Here is a 27,666-nt window from a genome sequence, read left to right on the forward strand (position 1 = left end):
TGTATTTGCAATGTGCATCTTTTTTCTTATTTTTAATAACAAAGATAAAATAAGATTTTTTTTTTATCTTTGCCCACTAGGGCATACATGGTCTGTCTTTCTTTTTTACTGTTATATTTTGTTACCTTGTAAAGCTACATTTTTAAAATAGGGAAATAAGTTTGGCTGTACTGCTCAGTCACTTGCAAAATATTAAAAACAACATGAAAAAGAATCGTGATAAAATGATTTTCCTGAAAAAAAAGTGATATTTTTGCCGTATCGCCCACCCCTAAAAGAGGCTATAACCGAACAGTGCTACGAATCCGCATAAAAGTAAAAAAAAAAAAAAAAAAAAACACTACAAAACTAAAACACTATGACAGAGGTACATGAGCACCCGTGACAAAATGTGTCGAAGTGTGGAGTCTGCTGAAATTAAAGATTTCTGTCCCTTTACGATGACCTGGATGAAATTTTGGGTGCAAGTGCTTGTGCTTGTCTGACAGGTGTTGTCGAAGGTGAAAGTGTGGACATGCAAAATGCATAGAAAGATGGGATCTGAGTTATTTTGAGGTTGTGGTGTGAACAAGAAAGGGCCGCATCTAAATCCAAGTTGTAAAACCTAATAAAAGTGTGCGGAGAGGACCAACCTGCCGCCACACAAATATCCTCTAATGGAACTCCCTTGAAAGGAGCCTGGGGGGACGCGATACTCCTAGTAGAGCGAGCTTTAACGCCCAGAGGTGAAGGAAGCTTCTGCACCTCATAAGCCAGGGAAATTGCATCTCTCACCCAGACCTGTAAGAGATCCTGTGCTTAGAGGTGGCGAGCCCTCGGTGGCCATCCTCAAAGCATACGAACTTCTGAGATGACATGCGACAGCGATAACCGCGACATAATCTCTCAAGGTGGTAGCACCTGCTCCAGCCACAAATTTGCACATTGCAAAAAATTTATCCTGCAGGATTTCCACTAATGGTGCGTTCACACCGGACGCGTTTAGCGCGTCAGGCGCGAGTCATTTCAATGTTAAGTCAATGCAAAGACGCGTTACGCGCGTAAAAAATTCCTGCGGCGCGAATGAGGCGTTTAGCGCGGCGCGGTAGACGCGAATTCGCCTCATTCGCGCGTCAAGTTCGCGCGAATGACGCGAATTGAGCGTCTGGCGCGTTAAGCGCGTTTTACGCGCGAATGATTTTATTAGTGCTATTTGTGCATTCACGCGTTTGACGCGAATTCGCGTCTGCCGCCCGAGTTGAAAAATCTGAACTTCTGCGTCATTTCGCGCCGCGTTAACCAATCAGGAGCCTGCTTGCATGCTGCTGTCACGTGGTGAAGTGACAGTTTATAATGTTATTTTATGTTTGGCCTCAATAAATTATTTTGTAATATGACTAAAAATGCACAATAAAGCAAATAAAAACATAAAACTCGATTTCAATATATGAGAGATACTCATTTTGTATTGAATGCTATTTATTCCATATCTATTCTAGATTATATGAAACATTATTAATCTAATGTAAAGACAACAAACACAATTTAGTGTATAAAAAAAAAAATCACAGGACAGGTTTCATTTTTGAAGGCTGCAGCTCCATTTATTATCAAAACAAAAATAAATCACAGATTAGGTGCGGGCGAGGGTGAACCTCGCGCCGGGCTGTACAGCGCGGGCTCGTCAGGCAGCGACCACCACTCGAGGCCGAGGCTTATACGGCCTACGCTTTCCTCGTCAGCGTCCTCACCGTTAGGTCCACCAAACCTACCTCCTGGAGCAAATTGTGAAACCCCTGAAACCCTCCGGAGGGTTTGGTGGACCCGAGAACAGCGACGATGTCCACTACGCTGCTGTTTCTGCTCTCCAGAGCATATACGAGCGGTGACTCTCTCGATTAATGCTAATGCTAATGCTCGATAAACATCTAAAAAAAGATGGCCGCCAACAGGTTTCGAAACTTTCGCCTCTGACGCGCGTAAATTTCGATTCAAACTTTTGATTTTACGCGCGTCAATTTCGCTCTTGACACGCGAATGCACACAAAGTGGTCAAGCGTATAACTAGACGCGGCAGGCGCGAATTTTGACGCATTTTCGCGTCCGGTGTGAACGCACAGTTAGAGTAATACAGCCGTCTAGTAGAAGGCGCACAAGCGTTATCAATGGTCTCCTGAACATCAGCGGGAAGACCAGACGCCACTGTCGCTAGCGATTGCCTTTTACCGGCCACACCCACAGCCTCCATATCTCGGGTCGAGAATGCCAAATCCTCCCTGGAGCTGAGACAGCAGATCTCTCCTGATAGGAATCTGCCAAGGGGACCCCTCCACCAGGGAGCTCAGTTCCGAGAACCACGTCTGGGATGGCCAGAATGGGGCTACCAGAAGGAGGCAGATTCCACACTCCCTCACTCTGCAAAGGACTGCAGGGATTAGCTTGACCGGAGGGAATGCATACAGTCTCAACTCAGGCCACGGATGAGCGAGGGCATCTATCCCCAGAGGCGTCGGATGAGACAGGGAAAACCACAGAGGGCACTGTGTCGAGCTCTGCGATGCAAAGACGTCCACCTCCGCCTCGCTGAACATGCTCCAAATTTGAGCCACTGTTTGGCAGTGCAACATCCATTCCCCCGACTTGAACTTCTGTCTCGACAGAAAGTCCGCTGCGACATTCAGGTCCCCTGGAACGTGAACTGCTCTCAGCGAAAGAAACCTGTCTTGAGCCCAAAGGAGGAGGCGGTGTGCATGCCTGTCGAGGGTGCGCGACCGCGAGCCTCCCTGGCGATTTACATGGAACACCACTGCCATGTTGTTCGTCCTGACAATGACATGACAGCCCATCAGGGCTCGGAGAAAATGATTCAGGGCCAGAGAGACGGCTTGTAACTCGAGGCAATTTATGTGCCACGAGAGAATCTCGCCCGTCCAAACACCACACGCCGTTTCATCCACCACAGGAATGGTCTCATATGAAGGAGACCCAAGGGCAGCACAGGAGAGGCTGCTGCCATGAGCCCCAGAAGCCTGCAACATATGCCCACCGCTACATGATGGCTGAGCGTGAAACGGGCCAAGCACGCACGGAGACTGGAAACTCGAGCAGGGGCCAGACGGGCCTGCATCGAGAGAGAATTGAGTTAGACACCCAGGAAAGTGGTCTGCTGAGAAGGAGTTAAGACACTCTTCTGAGCATTCAACCTGAGACCAAGAGACCAGAGGTGGTGGAGAAGGACGTCCCTGTGACTACACACCAACTCTCTGGAATGAGCCAGAATGAGACAGTCATCTTGATCATTTAGCACAGAGCTGCATCCATGCACTTGGAGAACGTCCGCGGAGCCAGAGCTAGACCAAATGGAAGGACCCGATACTGATACGTCTTTCCCCCAAAGGTGAACCGGAGGAACTTCCTGTGCCTTGGAATGACCTGGATGTGGTGATAGGCGTCCTTCAGGTCCACGGTGATGAACCAGTCCCCTGTTCGAATCTGTGCCAGGATAGTTTTCAACGTCAGCATCTTGAACTTCCCTTTGTAAAGGGAAAAATTGAGACGACGCAGGTCCAAAATGGGGCGCAGACCCCATCCTCCTTTGGGACGAGGAAGTAGCAGCTGAAGAAACCGCGGTTCAAGTCTGAAGGTTAACCTGAATTTTACTAAACCTGAGGTTTAGTGTAATGCCACCTTTATACTCAAAAACTTCTATAGAGGATGCATTACATGTATTACCTTATTCAAATTGAAATGAGTGACCATTTTAGAGGGTTCACACTAGGGCTGGGCGATATGGCCAAAAAAAATATATATCACGATAACTTTTTTTATATCAGTCGATATCGATAATTATCACGATAAAAGTCAAATATTTTTTTCTGTCAAGTTTAAAGGCAGATTTTTGCTCCTAAGTGAAAGTTGTAGAAACCAGAGCGTTAATTGTGGTTTTAAACTACTCTTTATTGTCAGAACATATCAGGACAAACACTTGCCATACTGGTGAACATTTCACAAATCTGAGGTTGAACATTCAAACATTTGTCATTTTTCCTTAACAAAATAAATATCTTTATTGAACAATTAATTTCTTAGTTTCTGCATGTGCTAATTTTTATTTGGTAAAATGTAATATTCTGACTGTTTGAGTTTTATTAAACTTAACCATTGGTCATCCAGTATCATGCATTTAGATCATGATAACCTCACTATCATGGCAAAATGTAACTATGGTTTCTATGGTACTTGTATGAAAAACAGTAGCCTAAATACATTATTAAATACTGTAATTATATTCCATCAGTCCTTTAATACATTGTCTACATTAATAATATAATACAATTCAATATGTATATCCCACATTTCATGGTGCAGTTAATATTACTAGGCTAACGATACAGTAAATCCATGGTAAATGATGGGAATTTGTAGACGGAAAAGCCTTCTGCGCACAGTGTTTCTCCTGTTTGTCAGCGCTGTTTCATCTGCCTTTAAACTGGTTTAAATCACTGAGACATTTGTGTTCTTCGCTGAATTCAAGCACTTCTCACTGAATCTCGTGACGAGAGCGATCAGAGTAAACGCATCTGCTCTAGTGAGCTCGTGCTGCGCTGCCGTTTGGACTTTGAGCCGAGCGGATAAATGGTCCGTGTGGCGCGCGGTTCAAATGAGTTTCGTTCCGCTTTTGGCGCATAAACATTATCGAACATTTATCGAACTCTTGATATCGTTTTATCGAGAAAAATATATTGCGATACTTATCGTTATCGTTTTATCGCCCAGCCCTAGTTCACACATAGGCCTCTTTTCGGGCTAATTCAGAGTTGTTTATGATCAAAGTTATACAACTCCAATTTAAGTTACTTTTGGGTGCAGTAACTTTTCCTTTGAATGCTAAGTCTGTGTTTTAGCAAAAAAAGGGTTTGTGTCCAAAAACACGTACTGAGTAGGAGTTACATGACATAGGCTAAATCGTTTACATCTCTGGTTCACCCCAAACAAAAGCCGCTTTCCGACCGGAGGAACCTTTTCACAGTTCCTAGAACTATTGGCTAAAGTACCCGTATGTTCCTGCTGTACAAACACGCCGACTAGGAACGACTTTAGTTCTAGGAACTCCATTTGGAGGAACTAATTTAGCTCCTACTTCAGAGTAGGGTCTAAACCAGCACTATAGGAACTACCCGTGACGTTAGTGTACGCTGATGACCGAACGCACGCAAAACACCAGCACCTGCCATTTTTAAAACAGCTATATGTAAACACACAGATTATAGCCTATATATTTACTCCAGAAACTAGATACAAACATGGAAAACAGTGATAGATGGGCCTCTAAACCTTTATGCTGAAGAGAAAATCCAACGCAACTTTGAGGGGACCAAGTCAAACATGATTATGTATTTCTGCTCAGCTAGCAACACTGGACATCAACCACACGGCATAGGCTAATAACTTTTTTTTCATATACTGTGTACTTTCTATAACAATTCTATCTAATAACATGTTAAACAGTACTGTTAGACAGATCGCTAACTAATGAACACAGAGAATGCGAGCATTGTTTGCTCTGGCATTCTCAGCGCCGTTAAAATAAAGGTCTGTCGCTCCTTCAAAATAAAAGTCGCCGTGCTTGCGTCTAGGGATCGACCGATATGGATTTTTTTTTTTTTATCAGCCTTAGCCGATGACCAATACGGGCTGCCGATTTTCTTGGGCCGATATTTGGAGCCGATACTGCTTTTGCTCACTCAATTTACATCATACAAATGACACGATGATAACAAATGTTACAAGTCTCAATTTAAAAAAGGAACATTTATTGAACTTAAAAAAACAATATTTGACAAATATTAAAAACATGTGAGGTAGAACAAGTAAAAAAAAAGTTCAGTGCTGAAAATACTGAAAATAAATATTTAAGCATAATTCAAATTCTGAAAATAAATTCTGAAAATAAATATTTAAGCATAAATAAAATAATTACACTATTGCACACAGTAGCAACAAGCAAGCAGCATAATAAAGTGCAAACTGTACTATACTTAATTTTAAAAGTAACCAACTATTTACAACCTAGTCATTTAATGCTTAGGCCTAAATTTTAGTGCACTTAACTTAATCTATTGTAGAGCAAATGGCTTTCCTAAGAAAATAGCTTTTCCTCCATTTTAAACAAAACAAAAACGATTTTAAACCAAATAGATTCTCAGTTTATTATGAATTAGGGACTGTTAACATATCGCGTCTAAAAACATGTGGAAAGCACGGCTGCGCCGCTTTCTCCTTTCTACAAGCGCTTGCGCTCCCGTGGCGTCTGTCATTGCTATGCAACCATGAACTGCGCTCACGATGATGACGAGGAAGTAAGGATTAATTTATTTCTAGCCCTTTACGACTACATATATTTATGGAGATGAGAAATAAAAATCCGCCCTGTCCAGCTATGATCAGCTGTTCGGCCGAGCTTTCGATGTTGTCATGGAAAGGTCAGTTGTTTTTTGTCACATGACCTGCGTGCGCTTGTGGCATACTGAAAAGTTTAGATGTTTTCATCTCACCAAGGCATAGGAGCGCCTGGACAAATGAGCGCGCTGCATCGCATGCAACCGCGTCGCTTCTTTTATGAGCACACGTCCAAACCTCAGCCAGGTGGTCGCTGAATAAAACTCCCACAAATATCACGGAATCACAGAACAACGCGGCATTATTTAGTCCTATGACCAGTGTTCGTAACAGCTGCTGTATGCATATTGATAGCTTCAAACTTTAGCTATTTGCAGCTCCCTAAATACAATGACAAGCAGTTTTATAGATGAGGCATTCACGTTTTCCATTTGGACCCACAAACTTGCTTAGCTATAGTTGCACGCACATATAGAGCAACGTGTTTCCACTTTCAAAGTGTATGGCAATATTTCAGCTAAGTCAAACAGTTAAAAGATGCTTTGAAAGTTTAAAACTTGCCGTTGTCTTGAAGAGGCTTCCAGCACTCTGCTAGTGTGGGAGAGCCAGTGCATGGGCTGCACGTGAACTGCAGCGTCTCCAGCAACACAGAGCTGCCTGCGGACGCCTGTCTGTAAATAATGCCGGGAAAAAACTATCGGCGAACGCAGCAGCCGCATATCGGCCGATGCCGATACACGTAAAACCCGCAGATATCGGCCCGATATATTGGCCGACCGATATATCGGTCGATCACTACTTGCGTCACTACCTTACCCCTCCTACCAGTTCCTATGGCCACTTGGCCAGTGCGAATGCAAACAGCAAAACCGAGTTTGGGGGAGAGTAGTTTATAGAACTGTTTAGAAGTGGACAGTTCCTATAACTAAGTTCCTGTAACTACTTGGTCGGAAAGCGGCTAAAGATAAAACCTCACAGTAATCTCACAAAATCATGTATTCCATAAGTATGTAATCATGTCAGTGCAATTTAGACAAGTCCAGTGGATTCATAGACCCAGAAAACGTGGAGTAAGGCACCAAGATGACTTGTCTAGGTCAAATAATGAAGGAGTTAAGACATTTTAAGGGCTTTCTGCCCATCTTGGACACCATCTTGAAAATTACACCTTTCTAGTGGTCAAAATTTGGTAAACTTTTAGTATGTTATTAAGGACACCTAATACTACAACAAACAGCTGAGAAACCTTTTGTTAGAATTTTTTTTAGGGTTAGGTGTTTTTTTTTTTTTCATATATGCAGCCGCCTACTATAGGAACTACCAGTGACGTGATGTTAGTGTACACGGATTGACCGAACGCACACGAAACATCAGCACCCGCCATTTAAAAAAAAAGGCTGTGTAAACACACAGATTATAGCCTATATATTTACTCCAGAAACTAACTCTACGAACATGGAAAACAGTGATAGATGGGCCTATTAACCTTTACTTTGAGGAGAAAATCCAACGCAACTTTTGAGGAGACCAAGAGAAACATGATTATGTATTTCTGCTCAGCTGGCAAGACTGGACATCAACCTCACGGCATTCGCTAATACCTTTTCATATACTGTCTTTCTATGTATAACAGTTCTATCTAATAACATATTAGACAGGACTGTTAGACAGATCGTAAACTAATGAACACAGAGAATGCAAGCACTGTGTTTTAAGGCTCTGGCGTTCTCAACGCCGTCAAAATAAAGGTCTGACGTGCCGTCAAAATAAAAGTCACAACAAGCGTGGCTTACGTCACTTCAGAGTTCCTACTGGCGGTGCGAATGCTACCAGCAAAACGTTCCTAGGGGAATCATTAGTCCTAGAACTAAGTTCCCAGAACTATCCGGTGCGAAAACCCCTATTGTGCAGTTAGACCACTTTTGTTCAGGCAATATCAGGGTTAGGACCATATGGTGCATTCAAGTTCTAGTTTCAATGGATCTGGAGTGTGAATGTGTATTGTTTGTAATGGGCAGTGACATTTATTATGACTGTTATGTGTATGTACAGTACATTCAGTAAATTTTTTTCTGAACTAATTTTATTATTGCACTCTTTGTTTAATTATACAAATACAACTGATTTAATTATGTGGATACAGTTGCATACAGAAATCATCATATCAGCACATTTAAATGGTGCACACGTGTACGTCCAGATCCAAATGTCCCAAATGACACACAAACTGCAGAGTAGATTCAGGTGTAGATTTACAGAGATATTAATGTGACCATACATATAAACATTGCTCCTTAGCTCCTAATAGACTTCAGTGGCATCACATCCAGTCTGCCGAGATCAATAGAGCTGCAAAGAGGAGATACACTTGTAACTGCATTATCTTGCACTACATCCTTTAAGCTTTTTTTTTTTTTTTTTTTATTGTTGTTTATTTATCTGCTGAAGCAGAACATTTGACATCTTACTGCAAATGTTCTTGAATGTTGTGATGTGCACGTGTTGTGTGGGCTCACTGCTCAATAAAATACTGCTGTACCTGACACATTAATCTTAGGATTAATACTATTGAATATAAATAGTCAGTCCAGTATAAAATGGCTTTAAAACAGACAGTTTCTACTGTAAATTCTGATTGCCACATGTGAAGCCATTGTTAAAAGATTTTACACACATGAGAACACAATCTAGTAATCCTCTGTTGTCTCAATTTTGTATTATTCAGTTTGATTTAGAATTTAAAATTTCAGTTTCAAATTAGCTTGACTATGTAGCGCAATGTTGATGAAGCATTAACATATTATGTAATAATATATAATAATATATCAGTAATAATAATTTTAAAAAAGATTGTCATATCTAGCATAGTAAATTAAGAAATAAATAAAATCCATATTGAACAAATTTTGCAACTATTGCAGCTGTTCAGTCATCCTCTTCAGATGCTCTGCTCTCTCTGTGTCCATGTTTGTTTACATCTTCCTCTCTATTTCTAGATCATGGTCTCTTAATCTGTATTCTGAGATGATTTGTCCTCTAATTTCTTTTTTAAATTAATAGATAAATTGCCAATTTAGTGGTTTCATTAAGGGTTGAGTTACATTGAAGTGTGTTTTAGATGATCAATTTCTTTAATAATGTTTTTTGGTCTGGAATTGATTTTCATGAACTAGTTGAAGAGCGAGTGTGTTTAGAACATGAGATTATGTGAGGTTTCATTGACAAGGAGAGCTTTGTATTGAAATGAATCAGGATCAGACTGATGGAGATGGAGTTGATGCCAGAATTGAACACATCTCTTATGAATATCAATGTTCAGCATGTATAAGCCTAATTCAGCCCTGCAGATGTAATTGGAAGTGCTTCTGTGGGCCCGGCCCCTAAGTCAATTTGCATTTAATACATTTTAAATGACAGACACTTTCAATTTTTTAATAAAAAAAAAATTTTTTTTAATGATCTAGAATGTTCTTAATAGGATATATGTTTAACACAGCTGTGCACCTATATGTGCTAAATCTCTTCCAATGTAGAAAGCTCATGTTCATATCACATCCTCTTCAGTTGAGCATCCGTCCTGCTGTGGTGTTACACAATCATCTGATAAGCATAGTGAGTGTTTGTGTGTGTGTGTGTGTGTGTGTGTGTGTGTGTGTGTGTGTGTGTGTGTTGTGAATTACGCTTTCATTTCTCTGGCTCTCGTCACCTCACACACACTGACTGCTTTCAGACTCCATCCAGTTCCATAATAATGTCACTTACTCACAAAACATTATTTAGCTTCCAACAGCTCTTGTTTATGTATGTGTGAGGAAGTGTGACTCCTCACAGATTTGGACAGGAGGACACGATGATGTGACGTGTTTCTCAATCCTGATCCTCATCTGGTTCAGAGTCAGACCTGCTTCTGACTCACTCTCACACACTTGGACTAACTGTTCAGCCAATTACATGCCTTGTGAAGTGGCAGCATGGTCATAATTCTGCTGAAGTGCTTTAATGAGAGTGTGCCAGAGTGGAGCATTCTAACCCACAGTGATCTTTGAAAATTTCCACAATTGAAATGGAGTGGCTACATCTCTCTTTCAGAAGCAGAAAACATGCTTAGCAGACCCATACAGAATCTGCAGATTTATTACCGTTTTTTTTGCTCTGACTTTTGCTCTAACTAGTACTACTCATATTCACAGTTGAATACATAATCAAATTTGACGAAATATTTAAAGGTGAAATATGTAAGATTTTTTTTTCTAAATACATTCTTAAGGGACTGTTCTGTATTTATGGAATGGACCACCAGAGGAAAATAGGGGAGGGTCATGTATTTTTATTCTTTGTTGAGGGGAGGGTCATCCAACTTTTTTTAGTCTAGGGGGAAGGTCACCCAACTTTTGTATTCATGAAAACCGCAAAATTTCAAAGTGGCTTGTTTGGTGCATATTTTTCCATGTAGCTCCATGTAGCTTTCTCAGTCTCGGCCCCTCATCGCTAGCAGATGGGTCTGATCCAACAAAAATACAGTTTGGCGCTGTTTGACAGTGCGTGCGCGCTTCGGGCATACACGCTCAGAAAAAGTGCATCATGTCAGAACAGAACGCCAATGAAATGTTTACCCAGCAAAGCTTTAAAGCACGAGCAAATAATAAACTTTTGTGATTGTGAATAAGTGCAGTGTTCTGTGAGTGTAACTCTACCACTGCATTAACATGTGATGTGAATGTACGCTGAGTTTTACAGTATTGGGACTGAGGCGCCAGAACTGCAGCTGATAGAATGTGCGCTGTAGCACGATACTACCATATTTTAGTTTTCATGCTTATTGTGTTTCCACAACAATGTTAGTGAGTAAATCTACTGAAATGGCCACCATAACAGTGGAGTGTGATGTGTAAGATGAGGTTAAGTCGTTTGTCATGCTTGTAAAAAAAAACACAATGGCTATCTGAACATCTTTGCCAATCGCAAACCAGTACAGGTAATCAATAAATTATCGGGGAGGGTCATGCCTTTTTCACAATCATTTTGGAGGGTCATAGAAAAATATATTGCTGGCGAAGGGAGGGTCAAGTCTATTTTGACTATAGATCTCAAAACTCCTCCGTTAGCCGCTTAAATAAAAAACAAACAGTCCCTAACCCATTTTTATTATTCATTGACTACTATTAGTAGGGCTGCAAAATATATTGTTTTAGCATCAATATTGCAATGTACGCAGGACCAGGACCCACGGTTCAAAAAGCACATGATATGTGATTATGTGCCATATGATATATGCCATATGTGCCACTTCCATATGTGGTAATATATATATATAATACAGTCAGGTTAAATGTTTTGCAATGCGACCGCAGTCTGAACAGTCATATCGGAATTCATGCGACTTTTACTTCACTAGTCTAGCCCTCATGTGGTGTTCGGGACATTTTTGTCCGGAGAAGATTTTCTTTTTCCCGAAATACTAGTTAATGTTATCGCTTTGGACTGACACTTGGTGACTTTTTTCACAAATGGTATAAATACTTCTGAAATGTTTTGTGACACTTGTCTTAATTTTTTAGGGGGGGTTTTGTCACCTTGTCACTCTTGTGGTGTTCCCGGTCAAAAATGGCCGGACTACAAAAAATAGCTTATAAATCTCTCATTATACTATATTTTCACCCAATATTGGATTCAATCTTTTTGTCAACTTGTTCTCTTTCAGTTAGGACTGGTTTTATATTTCTATTTGCATCTGATTAATCGTAGGCCTCATTTATTTGATAGTAGGCATCTCATTTTTTGAGTAAAAAAAACATTATTTTTGAATAATTTTGGAAAAATAAAATAAAATCAGAAGAAAATTGGCACTGTTGATCACACTAGTCTATTTTAATTTTTCACCAGGAATTTTGTTTTGAAAAACTTTTATTTTGTACAATATGGCACATTGTCACTCTCGTGGTGTTCCCGGACAAAAATGGCCGGACTACAAAAAATAGCTTATAAATCTCTCATTATACTATATTTTCACCCAATATTAGATTCAATCTTTTTGTCAACTTGTTCTCTTTCAGTTAGGACTGGTTTTATATTTCTATTTGCATCTGATTAATCGTAGGCCTCATTTATTTGAGAGTAGGCATCTCATTTTTTGAGTAAAAAAAATCATTATTTTTGAATAATTTTGGAAATATTAAATAAAATCTGAAGAAAATTGGCACTGTTGATCACACTAGTCTACTTTAATTTTTCACCAGGAATTTTGTTTTGAAAAACTTTTATTTTGTACAATATGGCACAGAGTTACACTTGTGGTGTTCCACTGGGCAATTGAGGGCCATTGTTTCAATGGGCCATTGAAAGTGAATGGGAGAGACCAATGCAATCAATGAATGGAACAACACAAAATATGTTATAGCTTAGAATCTTAACGAGTGCTGAGTTATCACTCTAAGACGGAGTGTACCCCCCGCAGGCGCCACCTAGCTGCGAAATAAATAATCATAATATTTTTCAAAAATATTACCTTGATCAACTTAAAATAGGTGTCATTTGAAAGCTTAGAGTCTGAAATTTACAATGAATGTAGCCAATTTGATAAACTCCTAAGTAGTGCAGAGTTATTTGCTGATAAATAGAAAGAAAAAAAAAACATAATTTATAAACTACTTTTTTGTATTGCATTCAGCAATATGTCAAATACATCATACAGCTCAGATAGTCATGTGTCATATGTCATTTGAAAGGTCTTAATGAGTAGAATACAACAAGCATAATTGTTTCAGGCTTTTTACTAAACTTGATTGAGGTTTTTGTAAAAGAAGCCCTTCAAGAGACCCATGTGTAAACCATATATGGATGCTGAATTTTAGACACATTTCCGCTCGTAACTTCATGAAACATGCTCCGATTGTGGAAAATGACACATCATTATTTACAGCAGATGCTTACAATTAAAATGAGTCCTCAACATAATCCATCACTCAGAACTAAAGATATTCCTCATTGAGTTCTAACACAAAAAGAAATTCACGGACTCACGTAGCCAAGCAAGGTAGCTTAGACTTGGCCTTTTTACTCGTATCTTCATGAAACATAGATTGATCATGAAAAATGGCACATCGTTATTTACATCAGGAACTCACGATTAAAAAGAGCCCAAACTCAATATATTCCATCAATCAGATCTAAAGATATTCCTCATGGCGTTCTAACACAGGGAATACCACAGACACACCTAGTCAAGTATATACTCATGAAGCACTCGCGTTTGGTTTTCGCTCATAACTTCACGAAGCATGCACAGATCGTAGAAAAATGTACATCATTATTTTCAGTAGACTATCACAATTAAAAAGAGCCAAAACTCAGCATAATCCATCACTCAGATCTAAAGATATTCCTAATGGAGTTGTAACACACGAACCCCAACAGGCGCACACAGAGCCTTGAATATAGATGTAGCCTAGCACTTATGTCGCGTTTTAACTCGTAACTCAATGAAGCATGCATAAATTGTGGAAAATGGCACATCATTATTTACATGAGATTGTTAAGATTAAAAAGAGCCCAAACTCACCATAATCCATCACATGCACATATGTGTACATAAACATAATGAACATGCTCCTGAAAACTTTTCAGTCTCTCCCATTCACTTTCAATGGCACATTGAAACAATGGCCCTCAATGGCCCAGTGGAACACCACAAGTGTAACTCTGTATCATTTTGTAAAAAAAAAATAGTTTTTCAAAACAAAATTCCTGGTGAAAAATTAAAGTAGACTAGTGTGATCAACAGTGCCAATTTTCTTCAGATTTTCTTCAATATTTCCCAAATTATTCAAAAATAATGTTTTTTTTACTCAAAAAATGAGATGCCCACTCTCAAATAAATGAGGCCTACGATTAATCAGATGCAAATGGAAATATAAAACCAGTCCTAATTGAAAGAGAACAAGTTGACAAAAAGATTGAATCCAATATTGGGTGATAATATTGCAAAACAAGTGATTTATAAGCTATTTTTTGTAGGCCGGACATTTTTGACCGGGAACACCACAAGTGTGACAATGTGCCATTTTGTACAAAATAAAAGTTTTTCAAAACAAAATTTCTGGTGAAATATTAAAGTAGACTAGTGTGATCAACAGTGCCAATTTTCTTCAGATTTTATTTAATATTTCCAAAATTATTATTATTTATTATTATTTTTACTCAAAAAATGAGATGCCTACTCTCAAATAAATGAGGCTTACGATTATTCAGATGCAAATTGAAATATAAAACCAGTCCTAATTGAAAGAGAACAAGTTGACAAAAAGATTGAATCTAAGATTCGGTGAAAATATGGTATAATGAGTGATTTATAAGCTATTTATTATACATTTACATTTACATTTATTCATTTAGCTGACGCTTTTATCCAAAGCGACTTACAATTGCTATATATGTCAGAGGTCGCACGCCTCTGGAGCAACTAGGGGTTAAGTGTCTTGCTCAGGGACACATTGGTGTCTCACAGTGGATTCGAACCCGGGTCTCTCACACCAAAGGCATGTGTCTTATCCATTGCGCCACACCACCCCCCATTATAGGCCGGCCATTTTTGAACGGGAACAACACAGGTGTTATAGGGTTTTGAACACCACATGAGGGCTAGAGCAACATTCGTCGCAATTCTTCGATCATGGGAGTCACTTTAAAGATTGTACGTAGCCAAAGTTATCAAAACAGTTGCGAAATGTAGTCAGTGTAAGTACTAAGTAGCCAACCTGTAAGTATTATTGACATTTCTATATACAAGCAAAAGACAAGGGCTCATATCAGGCACGAATTGGGTAAATTTGTGTGATGAACCATTGAGTTATTGTCATTATTTTTACACAGTAAAAATATCTCTTCCCCCCCCCCCCCCCCCCCCCCCAAAATTCGAATTTACAAACAACCTATTCCAAATTACCTTCTGAAAATGTACACAAGAACTAAACACAAAACAAACAGACAGAATCTCAAGTCATACCGGCACACTCAAGTGCAACTGTTAGTGCCATTCACGTTTGGCATGAACTTTTTTTTTGCAAAATAATCAAGGATCTGTGGTTTAGATCTTTCTTTTTTCTTTCTTTTTTTTTTTCTACTTTGTCAAAGTGAAAGAACGCAGCAATATAAGTAAATTCAAACCAGTTATAGAAGCTTAAGATGTCTTACTGGCACCCGAAAATCTGATCATATCTCCCCTGTATTATTCTTTTTGCACTGGCTGCCAGTCATGTCATAGAATTGAGTTTAAAATTGTACTACTTGTTTTTAAAGCTCTGAGTGGATCGGCTCCTAAATATCTCTGTGATCTTTTAAATCCAAATACACAGATTGTTTGCTTTTTCTATTGTTGGGCCAAAACCGTGGAATAGTCTTCCGGTTTCCCTCAGATTAGTTTCTTCAGAATCTGAATTTAAATCCAAGTTAAAAACCTTTCTTTTTACTCAGGCTTATAACTGTCCCTAGAGTATAAGGATCCATCACTTATCATACTCTTCTCCTTCTCACTGCATTGCAGTCTAAATTGTTTATCTTTATATCTTTTTAGCAAGGTTTTGTACAGGTTTTGTACAACACAGTGGTCAATTTTCTTTATAATATGATATATATATATATATAGTAACCAATCATCAGTAGGTTACTCAGAGCTTGAGGTAGAAAAAGGGGGAATAGTTCACTGTTACATCCATTTTATATATCCTCATCCCCATAATAAAATGAGCATCATGCCATCCGCCTCCAAAAGCAAGATAACATGACTGTGTTTATTGCACCTCAGAGCGTGCGGACAAAACGCAAGTAATTTATTATGGGCAATATGAAAATTATTATTTACAGTGGCTTCTGCAGCAACTTCCATTTTTCAGTTTATCGAGAAGTGACCATTTTGTTCTCAATAAATTAAATTATCAATTTTGGCTGGAAACATGGCTAATTACATAACTTTGATGTAATTTGAATCCAAAAAGTTTGACTGATTATACCCCTTGGCTAACTGCTAGCTTGTCAGACTAGTCTTAACATAGTGGATGTGTTAATGCAACTGGTCCCTGGTCCACAATTGTAATATCTTTATCTAAGACATTAACTCAGCTTGATCATGAGATCTTGATCTGCACACACTTTTGTCCTGTCATGGTAGGGGCTTTCCATCAATATCTGATGTGTTTTTTTATGCTGAGCTAATGTTATTTTCTACCCTAAACCTATTCTTACCTAACCCTCACACAAATACTTTTACATTTTCATTAGGACATTATTGTAGGACAGTTTTTCTCGCCGGTACCAACAATGTAGGTGCTTTTCTTCTCCTTGTGGTGGCATTTGGTCCTCATAATGGTGGCAAAATCTACACACACACACACTAGTCCACTGACCTGTAGTGTATGTCAGGGAAATGAGGCTGTTATAAACAGCTCTAAACTATTTCTTCAAACACCAACCTCTCACTCAAGAGTTATGCAATACCACACACACACACACACACACACACACACACACACACACACACACACACACACACACACACACACACGTACACCAGAAAGAATAAGGCATGTTTAACACTGTATCATTAAAGATATGTTTCTTGCCTCCTGCCAGATTTCCATTGTTTTATTACATTATTATAAAGCTTGTTGAGCTGAGATTTTGAGCTAGACAATTGACCCTTCGCTAAGCCCCGCCCTCCTTAGTTACTGTTGCTACGCCTGTCAAGCTTTTGCGCCTGGCACGTCTATTACAGTATGTATGCACCGGTTTCAGACATTCCCAAGGAGATAATTAGTCATTTTTGGCGAACAGGTGAATATCTGAGAGAGCAAGACAAAAGGGACTGCAGTATGCATTCGAGGGATATATCCACGACATAATATGCAAACTATTAGAGAATAATTTCATCAAAATTGAAGCTAAAGCCTAGATCGTTAGGTCCCAGCGCAAGCAGCAGACGCCTCATACGCTGACCATTCAAATGGGAAACACACAAATTGAGGAACAGCTATGTGCATGCACAGCAGGGTGAGTGAAATTTGAAAATCTAATATTTATAAATCAAACAGCTTATCCATAAGTATTGTGGAATAAACACAAGACATTAGCCTGACCACTTTGCAATGATAACATTCTCCCGCTTATATTTTTAGTGCGCCAGGCTACAGCTCACACGTCGTGGGTCACATAAGCGACTAACGTTACTGTTATGAACTGATTAAGTTTGCATACCAACCTTTTCCTTGGAGATCTCCGGCAAGCCCCCTGATGTTCCCTCCTTTTACTAACTTCCTTTTACTTATACTAGAACTAACACCGGGAGAGTCGCGATCGGATTGGGGTACTAGTTTAGCCGTCGATTAACAAAATGCTGAAATATATTTTTAAGTAACGTTAAGTTATGTCAGTGAGCCTCCGTCTTGCCTTTAATCACACTGCTTGATCCACGAGCTGGACAATAACTTTATTCTAGAGCTGCTATAAAGCCAAAACACTTTACTTTTAATTTCCTATTATCAATGTAAAGCTGCTTTGGAACAATCTACATTGTTAAAAACGCTATATAAATAAAGATGACGCCCGGCATTTCTCCCCTTGGGTTTTAGGTTTCGGGAAGGGAACAAAATCCACCACCCCGTCCAAACTTTTAGGATACCGGGTATCAGATTTGCACAATCCATACGCATAACGCTTGGGCATGTTTCAATCGCTCGAAAGCTTGCCAGACCTCCCGCGCCTAGTTACGGTTGCTAAGCCACGATTGGCCAGTGGCGGTTTTCGGGCGTGGCTTAGCGAAGGGTCAATTGAAGCATAAACTTAATTAGAATAAAATTAGAAAAGAAAGCATGATAAAAAATAGATTTCTTTAATAATTTAAAGAACATAAAATAGTGATAGAGAGATTAGTTTATGTCAGTGCAGTGAATAATGGTCATGACATATACTTATTTGATTTTTTTCAACCGGTTTCTGTCCTCATTCACATTCACTCCCAAGACCCTTCTCTTATTATCTAAGCTCTGTTAACAGACACACACAGACACAGATGCAAACACACACACACAGACACACTCACTCACTCAGCACCATAAACAGCCATGGATGGTGAGAAAAGATAGCTCTGAATGCATTATTAAAGCCCTGGTACAAATGCTTAGTCAGGAAACTCATATTCAATATTCAAACCCATATTTTCTGACCTTCTCTCTTCTTGATCTATCTATCTAGAATTAGATGGCTATTACTGCTGGTCTGTCTCATCATGTGTCTGTCTACTGTGCCCTGATGGGAGATTTTAGTGAGCTTGTTTTAAGTGGTAAGATATTTAGACATGGTTTTTGACTCATATGGGGATTTCCATAACCGGTGTCTATAGCCCCTTTCACACAGAGATTCCGGAAAATACACGGATAAAGTGTAAATACACGGATTTGACCCGGGTTCGTTTGATTTTGGTTCATTCACACTGCCAGTGATTTTCGGGAATCAGATTGTGTTCACACACAAGCCGTAAAAATCCCGTAAAGACACGTGACATCGACGTGACATGTAATGTCTCAGCAGCGTCTTAAGTTTGCTTATGAGCTGCGATTTCTCTCTCGAGAAACCACGTTTGTGCATTTTTTTTTCTCTGATTCGATCATAAACTAGCGCATTACGTACCGTTTCACAGCTGGCGAACGATCCCGGCTTCAGCGTCATCATTACGACACAGCATTGATGACCGCTTTTGTTCACACAGCGCGTTCTGGGACTGAACACAGCAATGTTGTTACTAGGTCCCCAACCCGGCATCGATGCCGGTGTTGTGCCGAATTTCGACCCCCTGCCAAATTATTACCCCCCTCGTTGAAATCAGTACCTGATTGCCTAATCCTAACCCCTCCCCCACAACTAATCCTAAACCTACCAATACTAGGGGGGGTAATAATTTGGCGGGGGTCGAAATTCGGCACAACACCGGCATCAATCCCGGGTCGTGTTTGCGTTCACACAGAAGGCGTTCTGGCAATTTCCCGGGATCATAGCGCTGTGTGAAAGGGGCTTATGTAGTGCAGGTTGGTGATGTATGTATTTAAACAAAAACAAAAAAACGACACCAGAAATTTACAGTAAAAATATGGTAGCAACATTTTAGGTTTGACAGATTTAACTTAAATTTACAGTAAAAAAAAAAAAAAAAAATTGGATTTCATTAACTGATATAATATACTGTTTTGTAACTTAACAATTATTACATAATACTTTGTAATACATTAACAACCACCAAAAATAGGTCGTGATTAGTCACATGATGAATCAAAGCTTATCATAAGCAGCTTTTCCACAAACTGAGAAGGTAAATACTAATATATAAAAGGTTCACAGGTAACAGGTTTTTACCGTAGCATTTTTACCTTTAAAATCATGATCATTTTTTTTACAGTGATCTTTTCTCTGTAGATTTTAAAGTTTATTGATTTGTAAGGGTTGATGAATTTCAATCTGTTTTAATCGATATGTTTACATTTTATATTATAAGTATAGTTCTCAGATGTTTTTAGATCTGTGCTGACACATTCTGATTTATTAATGTTCTTTCTGGTTGTCATTGTCATCTAACATCCTCTCTCTTCCAGGCCCGCTATAAGCAGAGTTTGGACCCTACAGTTGATGAGGTGAAGAAGTTGTGCACTTCCCTACGGAGAAATGCCAAAGAGGAACGTGTTCTCTTTCATTATAATGGCCATGGGGTGCCTCGACCCACCGTCAATGGAGAGATTTGGGTCTTCAATAAGGTAAGGCAAAAAGTATCAGGACAAATGGGCAAATAAAAAAAAACTGTTAACACTTTATAATAACTTTCATTAATAAATTATTAACAAACATTACATAATGCTTAACAGATCATTAGTTAATATATATTCACACAGCTAAAAAATTAGATGATGTGCTTGTTAATGTGTACTAATGAACTTGATTAGAATGATTAGCAGATCATTATTTAACAAATTAAAATGCCTACAAATGTCATTTAACTTTCAATTTATATGATCATGCACTTTTTAAAAAATCTATAAATGATTTTGACAGATGGTTTACAATGATTAAAAGCTTCTTTAATAAATCATTAACCCTTGTGCATTGTTCAAATTTACTACCTTTCGTTATGTTCGTGGCTGAAAACAGCCACTACTTTAAACTGCTGTAAAAATGTATCAGATAAATATTTTTTTCAATTTTTTTTGCATAAATCTATTAATCAACCCCAGTCCTGCTCAAAAATACTAAATGTTTAAAAAATATTCATTTTAACTCTTTAATTGCCAAATTCGTAAATTATGTCACTGATTTGGGGGGAAAAAAACGCACAAAATGACTCATTTTCAATATAAAATGTGATTGTGGACTGGATTTTTTTTTTACCTTTTATCACAGTCTTGGACATGTCAAAGATTAGAAACAACATTGGTTTTGATGCATTGTTAGTTTTTGTGCAGCATCAGATTTTAACTTTTTCTCCCTCATTTACCGTTCGTGGCTGTTTTTGCCCCATTGACTTCCATTATAACCACATTTTTTGATTGCAAAGCCATGACACCATATAATCATGCATTTTTGATTGTTGGTGTGTGGGGTACCGAGCGTCACCCCAAGTATTGGGATGTGTAGGCTCACTGGCTTGCGATGGTGGAGGTGGAAAAGACGGCTACCAGATCTCAATTGTTCCAAAAATAAAATAGTTTATTTATATTTTAACTCAGAAGTCAAGAAAACAAAATAATCAAAAATAAATCGAAATAGCACAATGCTTTTAGCCTCCAACAATAGTATAGCAAACACTTTGTACATAGCCTCACAACAAGCTAGTACTCACCCTCCCTCTCTCTAATGCAGAATGAGGCCATCTTAAATAGGCCAAAGCATTAAGCCAAATTGGCCCATTCAGGGCCAATTGGACCATACCAACATTCAGGGTATTATCTTTAGCCTAAGGCCATAAATAAGCTATTAGCTAAGTAGAAAATAAACATTACATGAAAACAAAATATTATCATCATATCACTACCATTTAATACAACATTTACTCCACCTATTCACACCACACATATACATACAAAACATTATTACAAACAAACACCCCTGTGAACAATGCTCTGCACCCTCTGCCCTGTGACAGGGATAAATACCGCCCCTACAGCGGCGCGCGCATCCGCATAGGAGCAGTCGAATCGGACCGGGATGCAATATGCATAATATGTATGAATTAACTAGGATTTTAGACAGAAACAGGGAGTAAATGGGACATGAACTAGTGGGTACCGCACTACATGTCATGGAGGTGGTAAAGTAGGAAAGTTATAAGGAGTGACAAATTAGTTTTGAGAGTTGTGAATGAAATCGCGGACTAACCGCGCTACAAACAAATCAACGCGAATGCGTTAATGGCGCATAGCCCCGCGCCAGCCTTCTCTTTAAACACAACCCCCCCCCCCCCCCCCCCCCGTGTTCATTAGCCATCCATATACCTTCACAAAATAACACAATTAGCCTAAGCAAGGCATCATTTTTATAAAGGAGCGTGTGGGTGTATGTGTGTGCGTGTGCAAATGTCCAGAGTCTCTCCCGCTCTCGCGTGTAACGCCATTCACAGTCAATGCGGGAGTGCGTAACAGTGAGAAGTGAGGTTCACTTTCTCACATGGTGGTTTTCCCTGTTGGGAAGAGGTAAAATTTGTAATTTTTACTGTTGATAACCAGGTGGAACCATTAATCCTTTAGATAGGCCTGTGCAAAAAAAGCTTAGTTTCTGGCTTTTACATGGAGTTATATGGAGTTTATAAGGAGTATAATAACATAATAAAGTGTTTGTGTGTGTGAACTCACCTTGATGCGTCTGAGAAAATCAAAATATGCACCTCAGCTCTCAGAACTACATGGAGTAAACAAAAACAAAGTAAGTGTATTTATGCATCTGCTGCCTTTTGATGGTGAGAAATGCAGACTAAACAAAAACAAAGCAAGTGGATTTAAACACGTGCATGCAAGCCTGCTGGTCATTTGATGGTGAGAAGAGCAGCAAGCAACATGAGAAAGGGCTTGACTTGTAGTGAAGTTTTAGAGATGATTATGCAGCCTGACCCCTCCAGCGAGCTGCAGGATGTATCGTCTTCTCCCTCTGACACCACAGACTCAGGAGAGTCAGATCCTGATTTGGATGTGGCACCCTCATCATCCTCTCTAGCTTCCACTGAAGGCGAGGAGGATTCGGAGGATCCTGGATTCGGGTCGATTGGGAGAAACGGCGAAGTGTGGTTTTCCACTAACGCGGAGACAACTCCCTTTCTTCAGCCTGCCAGAGGCGTGACTCCAGGGCCGACGCGCTATGCCATCACAAGGCATAGTCATACATGTTTGTATGACTGTACAAACATGTATGTGTTGACGCAAGTCATGCTGACAATGAGGTCAATCATCTCCTCCGTAAAAAACAGATTGAACACGGAATCCATGTTCTGGACCCTTGCGAAGGCATAGCGCGTCGGCCCTGGAGTCACGCCTCTGGCAGGCTGAAGAAAGGGAGTTGTCTCCGCGTTGGTGGAAAACCACACTTCGCCGTTTCTCCCAATCCACCCAGATCCAGGATCCTCCGAATCCTCCTCGCCTTCAGTGGAAGCTAAAGAGGATGATGAGGGTGCCACATCCAAATCAGGATCTGACTCTCCTGAGTCTGTGGTGTCAGAGGGAGAAGACGATACATCCTGCAGCTCGCTGGAAGGGCCAGGCTGCATAATCATCTCTAAAACTTCACTACAAGTCAAGCCCTTTCTCATGTTGCTTGCTGCTCTTCTCACCATCAAATGACCAGCAGGCTTGCATGCACGCGTTTAAATCCACTTGCTTTGTTTTTGTTTAGTCTGCATTTCTCACCATCAAAAGGCAGCAGATGCATAAATACACTTACTTTGTTTTTGTTTACTCCATGTAGTTCTGAGAGCTGAGGTGCATATTTTCTCAGACGCATCAAGGTGAGTTCACACACACACACACACACACACACACACACACACACACACACACACACACACACACACACACACACACACACACACACACAAACACACACTTTATTATGCTATTATACTCCATATAACTCCATGTAAAAGCCAGAAACTAAGCTTTTTTTTTGCACAGGCCTATCTAAAGGGTTAATGGTGCCACCTGGTTATCAACAGTAAAAATTACAAATTTTACCTCTTCCCAACAGGGAAAACCACCAACAATCAAAAATGCATGATTATATGGTGTCATGACTTTGCAATCAAAAAATTTGGTTATAATGGAAGTCAATGGGGCAAAAACAGCCACGAACAGTAAATGAGGGAGAAAAAGTTAAAATCTGATGCTGCACAAAAACTAACAATGCATCAAAACCAATGTTGTTTCTAATCTTTGACATGTCCAAGACTGTGATAAAAGGTAAAAAAAAATCCAGTCCACAATCACATTTTATATTGAAAATGAGTCATTTTGTGTGTGTTTTTTCCCAAATCAGTGACATCATTTACGAATTTGGCAATTAAAGAGTTAAAATCCTGATTTTTTTTAAACATTTAGTATTTTTGAGCAGGACTGAGGTTGATTAATAGATTTATGCAAAAAAAATTGAAAAAAATATTTATCTGATACATTTTTACAGCAGTTTAAAGTAGTGGCTGTTTTCAGCCACGAACATAACGAAAGGGTAGTAAATTTGCCCACAGTGTACTGTTGAGTTTTTGAAAAATTTCAAAGCATTTTCCCAAAATATGTGTCAAAATAAGATTTGTCACCAAAAATCATTCCATTTGCTGAAACACAGAAAAAGTTATGGCCAAATTTAGACTCAAAAATACCCCATAGTGGATGAAAACATCCCCAACAGCACATAAGGGTTAAGAAACATGACACAAATAGTATTAGTTAATATATATTCAAATAGCTATGAGATAATATGCTTTATGCTTTGTTTAAATTATCTGCTAATCATTATGTAATGTAAATAAAATGCTAACAAATGTCATTAAACTTCAATTCAGTGGGTCATGTACAAATGTTGTGAAACAATGAGTTTAATTAGTATTTTGAATCTATGTTAACACTATTCGTAGGAAGATAGAAAGGAAGATATTTTGAAGAATGTCAGTAACCAGACAGTTGATGGACCCCATTGACTTCCATAGTAGGAAAATAATCGTAGTCAATAGGGTACATCAACTGTTTGGTTACCAACATTCTTCAAAATATCGTTTTGTGTTCAGCAGAAGAAATTAATTCATACAGGTCTGAAACAACTTGAGGGTGAGTAAATGATGACAGAATTTTCATTTTTAAGTAAACTATTCCGTTAAACAGGATATTCCTTAAATCATGCATCAACAGGAGAAAACAGTTAAATTTTCAAGAAAATACTCGTTCAATTAATTAAAACAATGTAATATAAACAGTTTGAACCATGTACCCTTATATAATAATCAAATTGGTCCCTGTACACTGTTGACCCCTTAACCAACACTAAAACCTACCCATTCCACCAAACCTGTCCCTAACTTAACTTAACACATCTCCCCACAGCAGTCATTAGCAGTAGTTTGTTTCTCTTGCACTTATTGAAGTTTTTAAAGTTAATTTGTTTTGGACTTGAGTTATCAAAAATAATCTCTCTCTCTCTCTCTCTCTCTCTCTCTCTCTCTCTCTCTCTCTCTCTCTCTCTCTCTCTCTCTCTCTCTCTCTCTCTCTCTCTCTCTCTCTCAGAACTACACCCAGTACATCCCTCTGTCCATCTATGACCTACAGACATGGATGGGAAGTCCCTCCATCTTTGTGTATGACTGCTCTAACGCTGGGATCATTGTCAAGTCATTCAAACAGTTTGCATTGCAGAGGGAGCAGGAGCTGGAGGTGTGTGATTTTATATATATACACACACACACTCTCTCTCATGTGCACACACCATTATGGTCAAATGTCAATTCAATGTGTTATTTACATCTGACACATTTTTTTTTATCATGCATAACGTATAGTGGTCATACAATTTTTGTAATGTAGTTCTAACACAGGGTGAAAAAAAATAAAATAAAAAAATACCAAGGGAGAGATTGATCTATGCAGTGAGTTTTATTACCAGAATAACATACTTATAACTTCAACATGAAGACCGGAGAACGAGGGAACAGAATAACCACACATACACTGTAAAAAATGATCGTGATTTTAACTGTCAAAGATTGGTTATTGGTTAACAGAAAGTTTCCTTACTATATACGGTAAACAACTGTGATAGATCTAACGGTACATTTAATGTAATTTTACTGTAAAATACTGTGAAATTTACAGTTTTTGAAAGTGAAAAAGTCATTGTATAATTTACAGTGAAAAAACGTAAATTGACACTCCCACAATTCCCTGCGTCACACTTCACATTTGATGTATTTTTGTTGAAATAACTGTTTCTTCATAGTTTTCTTAGTTTTTTCTAATCAGTTATGATATTAGGGTTTTATGTTACACTTATGTTAAATTAATGTTTATTGCATTTTTTTTTTATTTCATCATGGTGTGTTACCATGATGGTGTTTAGTGTTTGTGTGAATGACACTGTGCAGCTTCTATATATTAGTATTAACTTTCTTGTGAAAGAGCTGCTTGTGATGAGCTTTAATTCATCATGTGATTTTTCATCACCGCTGTGATTGGTGGTTATCAGTGTATAACTATGGTACAAAACAGATATTAATACTTCAATAGGGTCAGTAAATTAACATTATACCAGATAATTAAATACGGTTTATTACTCTAAAATTTAAGTAAAGTCTGTAAAATCTAAAATGTTGCTACCATATTTTTTACGGTAAATTTCTGGCAACCACAGCTGCCAGTTTTTTACCGTAAATTTAACTGTGAATTTTTTTAAACACAGGAAACATTAGGGCTATTTATACACAAGATAACAAGGGCTAACCACTGATCTGTATAATATCTGGATTGCTCATTGCGTTCTAAACTGCCATCAGGCGCTGAAGCAACCGGAAGTGTTTGAGCAGCCATCTTACTATTCCCCACCGAGGGCGTTATTGACTTACAGCCAAAACATTGACCTAAAATCACTCGATTTGCAGCATCTCAGTCTCACAGGATTAGTTTTACTATATAGTTGTTACTTCAGATGTGATCTGTAATGTTTATAGTCTTTTTCGAAGAGAATAAGTCCTATATTGAAATCGTTAATGTGATGTGTCTACTGCTTCTGGCATAGGTAACTGACGTTATTTTTTATTTAACAGAACTGCTTTTGAAATTACAATTGGAATTATACAGATGTAAATTCAGTCTGTTGGATAATATTTGTTCCTTAGTGTAAAATGGAAATGCATGGTAATTTTATTTTATAAATATAAGAAAAAAAAATAAGAAAAAAATTGTTGTAACAAAGTTTTAGAACCATCTCTCCATTAATAATAATAATAAAAATACAGTAGCCCATGTGTGCTCGGGATTTGAACCTGTGTCATATGAAACCTAAGTTCAACCACTCGACCACAAATTTACTCTCTGAGAAATGCCCAGAAGTTCAGTTGTCCAGCAGTCAGTGTGTCCACACACACGAGAGAAAAGTGCTCTTCATTCGTCTCATTAAATCGTAAAAATAATCAGCGTCATTGCACCTAATTTATTTTCACTGAGTGCGAGATATGATGGTCTTGTGGTGTTTTTTTTTTGTTTTGTTTTTTTATCGCGCTGCTCCTCCAAGGAATAGGCTACTGTTGCCCACCGACATCTACAATATGGAATATTGTATCCACCAAATCTTTGTTTGTTTCATTATTGTACAGCAAATGTCAATAGCTCTTGTTTTGATTTTTCATGTTTGTTGTAGGCGTATTTGGAAATTACCGTATTTGGAAATTACCATAATTGTCGTATTTCATGCTTACTGTTAATTGACATCTGCTCCACATAAATTTCAAAATGTGGCAATTGCAACTGTTTTGCAAAATGTCCCTTTGCGCCACCTGGTGGACATTTAGCAAAATACTTTGAAATGCGACTTTATTTTTGCTGTGGTGGCTTTGCCGCAGCGGTAATAGGCATTCTGGCTCTGCATTCTTTCCTAGTCTTTCCTTTTCCATCTTATCAGATGGTAACCAGAGGCCTGTTCTGCCTTTTTGGCGTGTTCAATTTTAATAATATTTTTGTGTCTGATGGGTCCAGACGCTGCACATTATTTATAGGCAGCTTCTTTGATTCTAATTGT

General features: G+C 38.7%; 1 protein-coding gene across 4 annotated transcripts in view; it reads left to right on the forward strand.

The window, feature by feature from the left end:
• rptor (regulatory associated protein of MTOR, complex 1) overlaps window positions 1-27,666 on the forward strand; it is a 332,162-nt gene that overhangs the window by 120,408 nt on the left and 184,088 nt on the right. For all 4 annotated transcript variants that reach the window (XM_084426710.1, XM_084426712.1, XM_084426711.1 and 1 more), the window contains exons 5-6: window positions 20,010-20,168; window positions 25,164-25,310. In XM_084426710.1, the coding sequence (XP_084282836.1) occupies window positions 20,010-20,168; window positions 25,164-25,310 (306 nt within the window). The remainder of the gene's footprint in view (window positions 1-20,009; window positions 20,169-25,163; window positions 25,311-27,666) is intronic.

The sequence above is a fragment of the Rutilus rutilus genome (genome assembly GCF_951802725.1).
Source record: "Rutilus rutilus genome assembly, chromosome: 12".
NCBI classification, from domain to species: Eukaryota; Metazoa; Chordata; class Actinopteri; order Cypriniformes; family Leuciscidae; genus Rutilus; species Rutilus rutilus.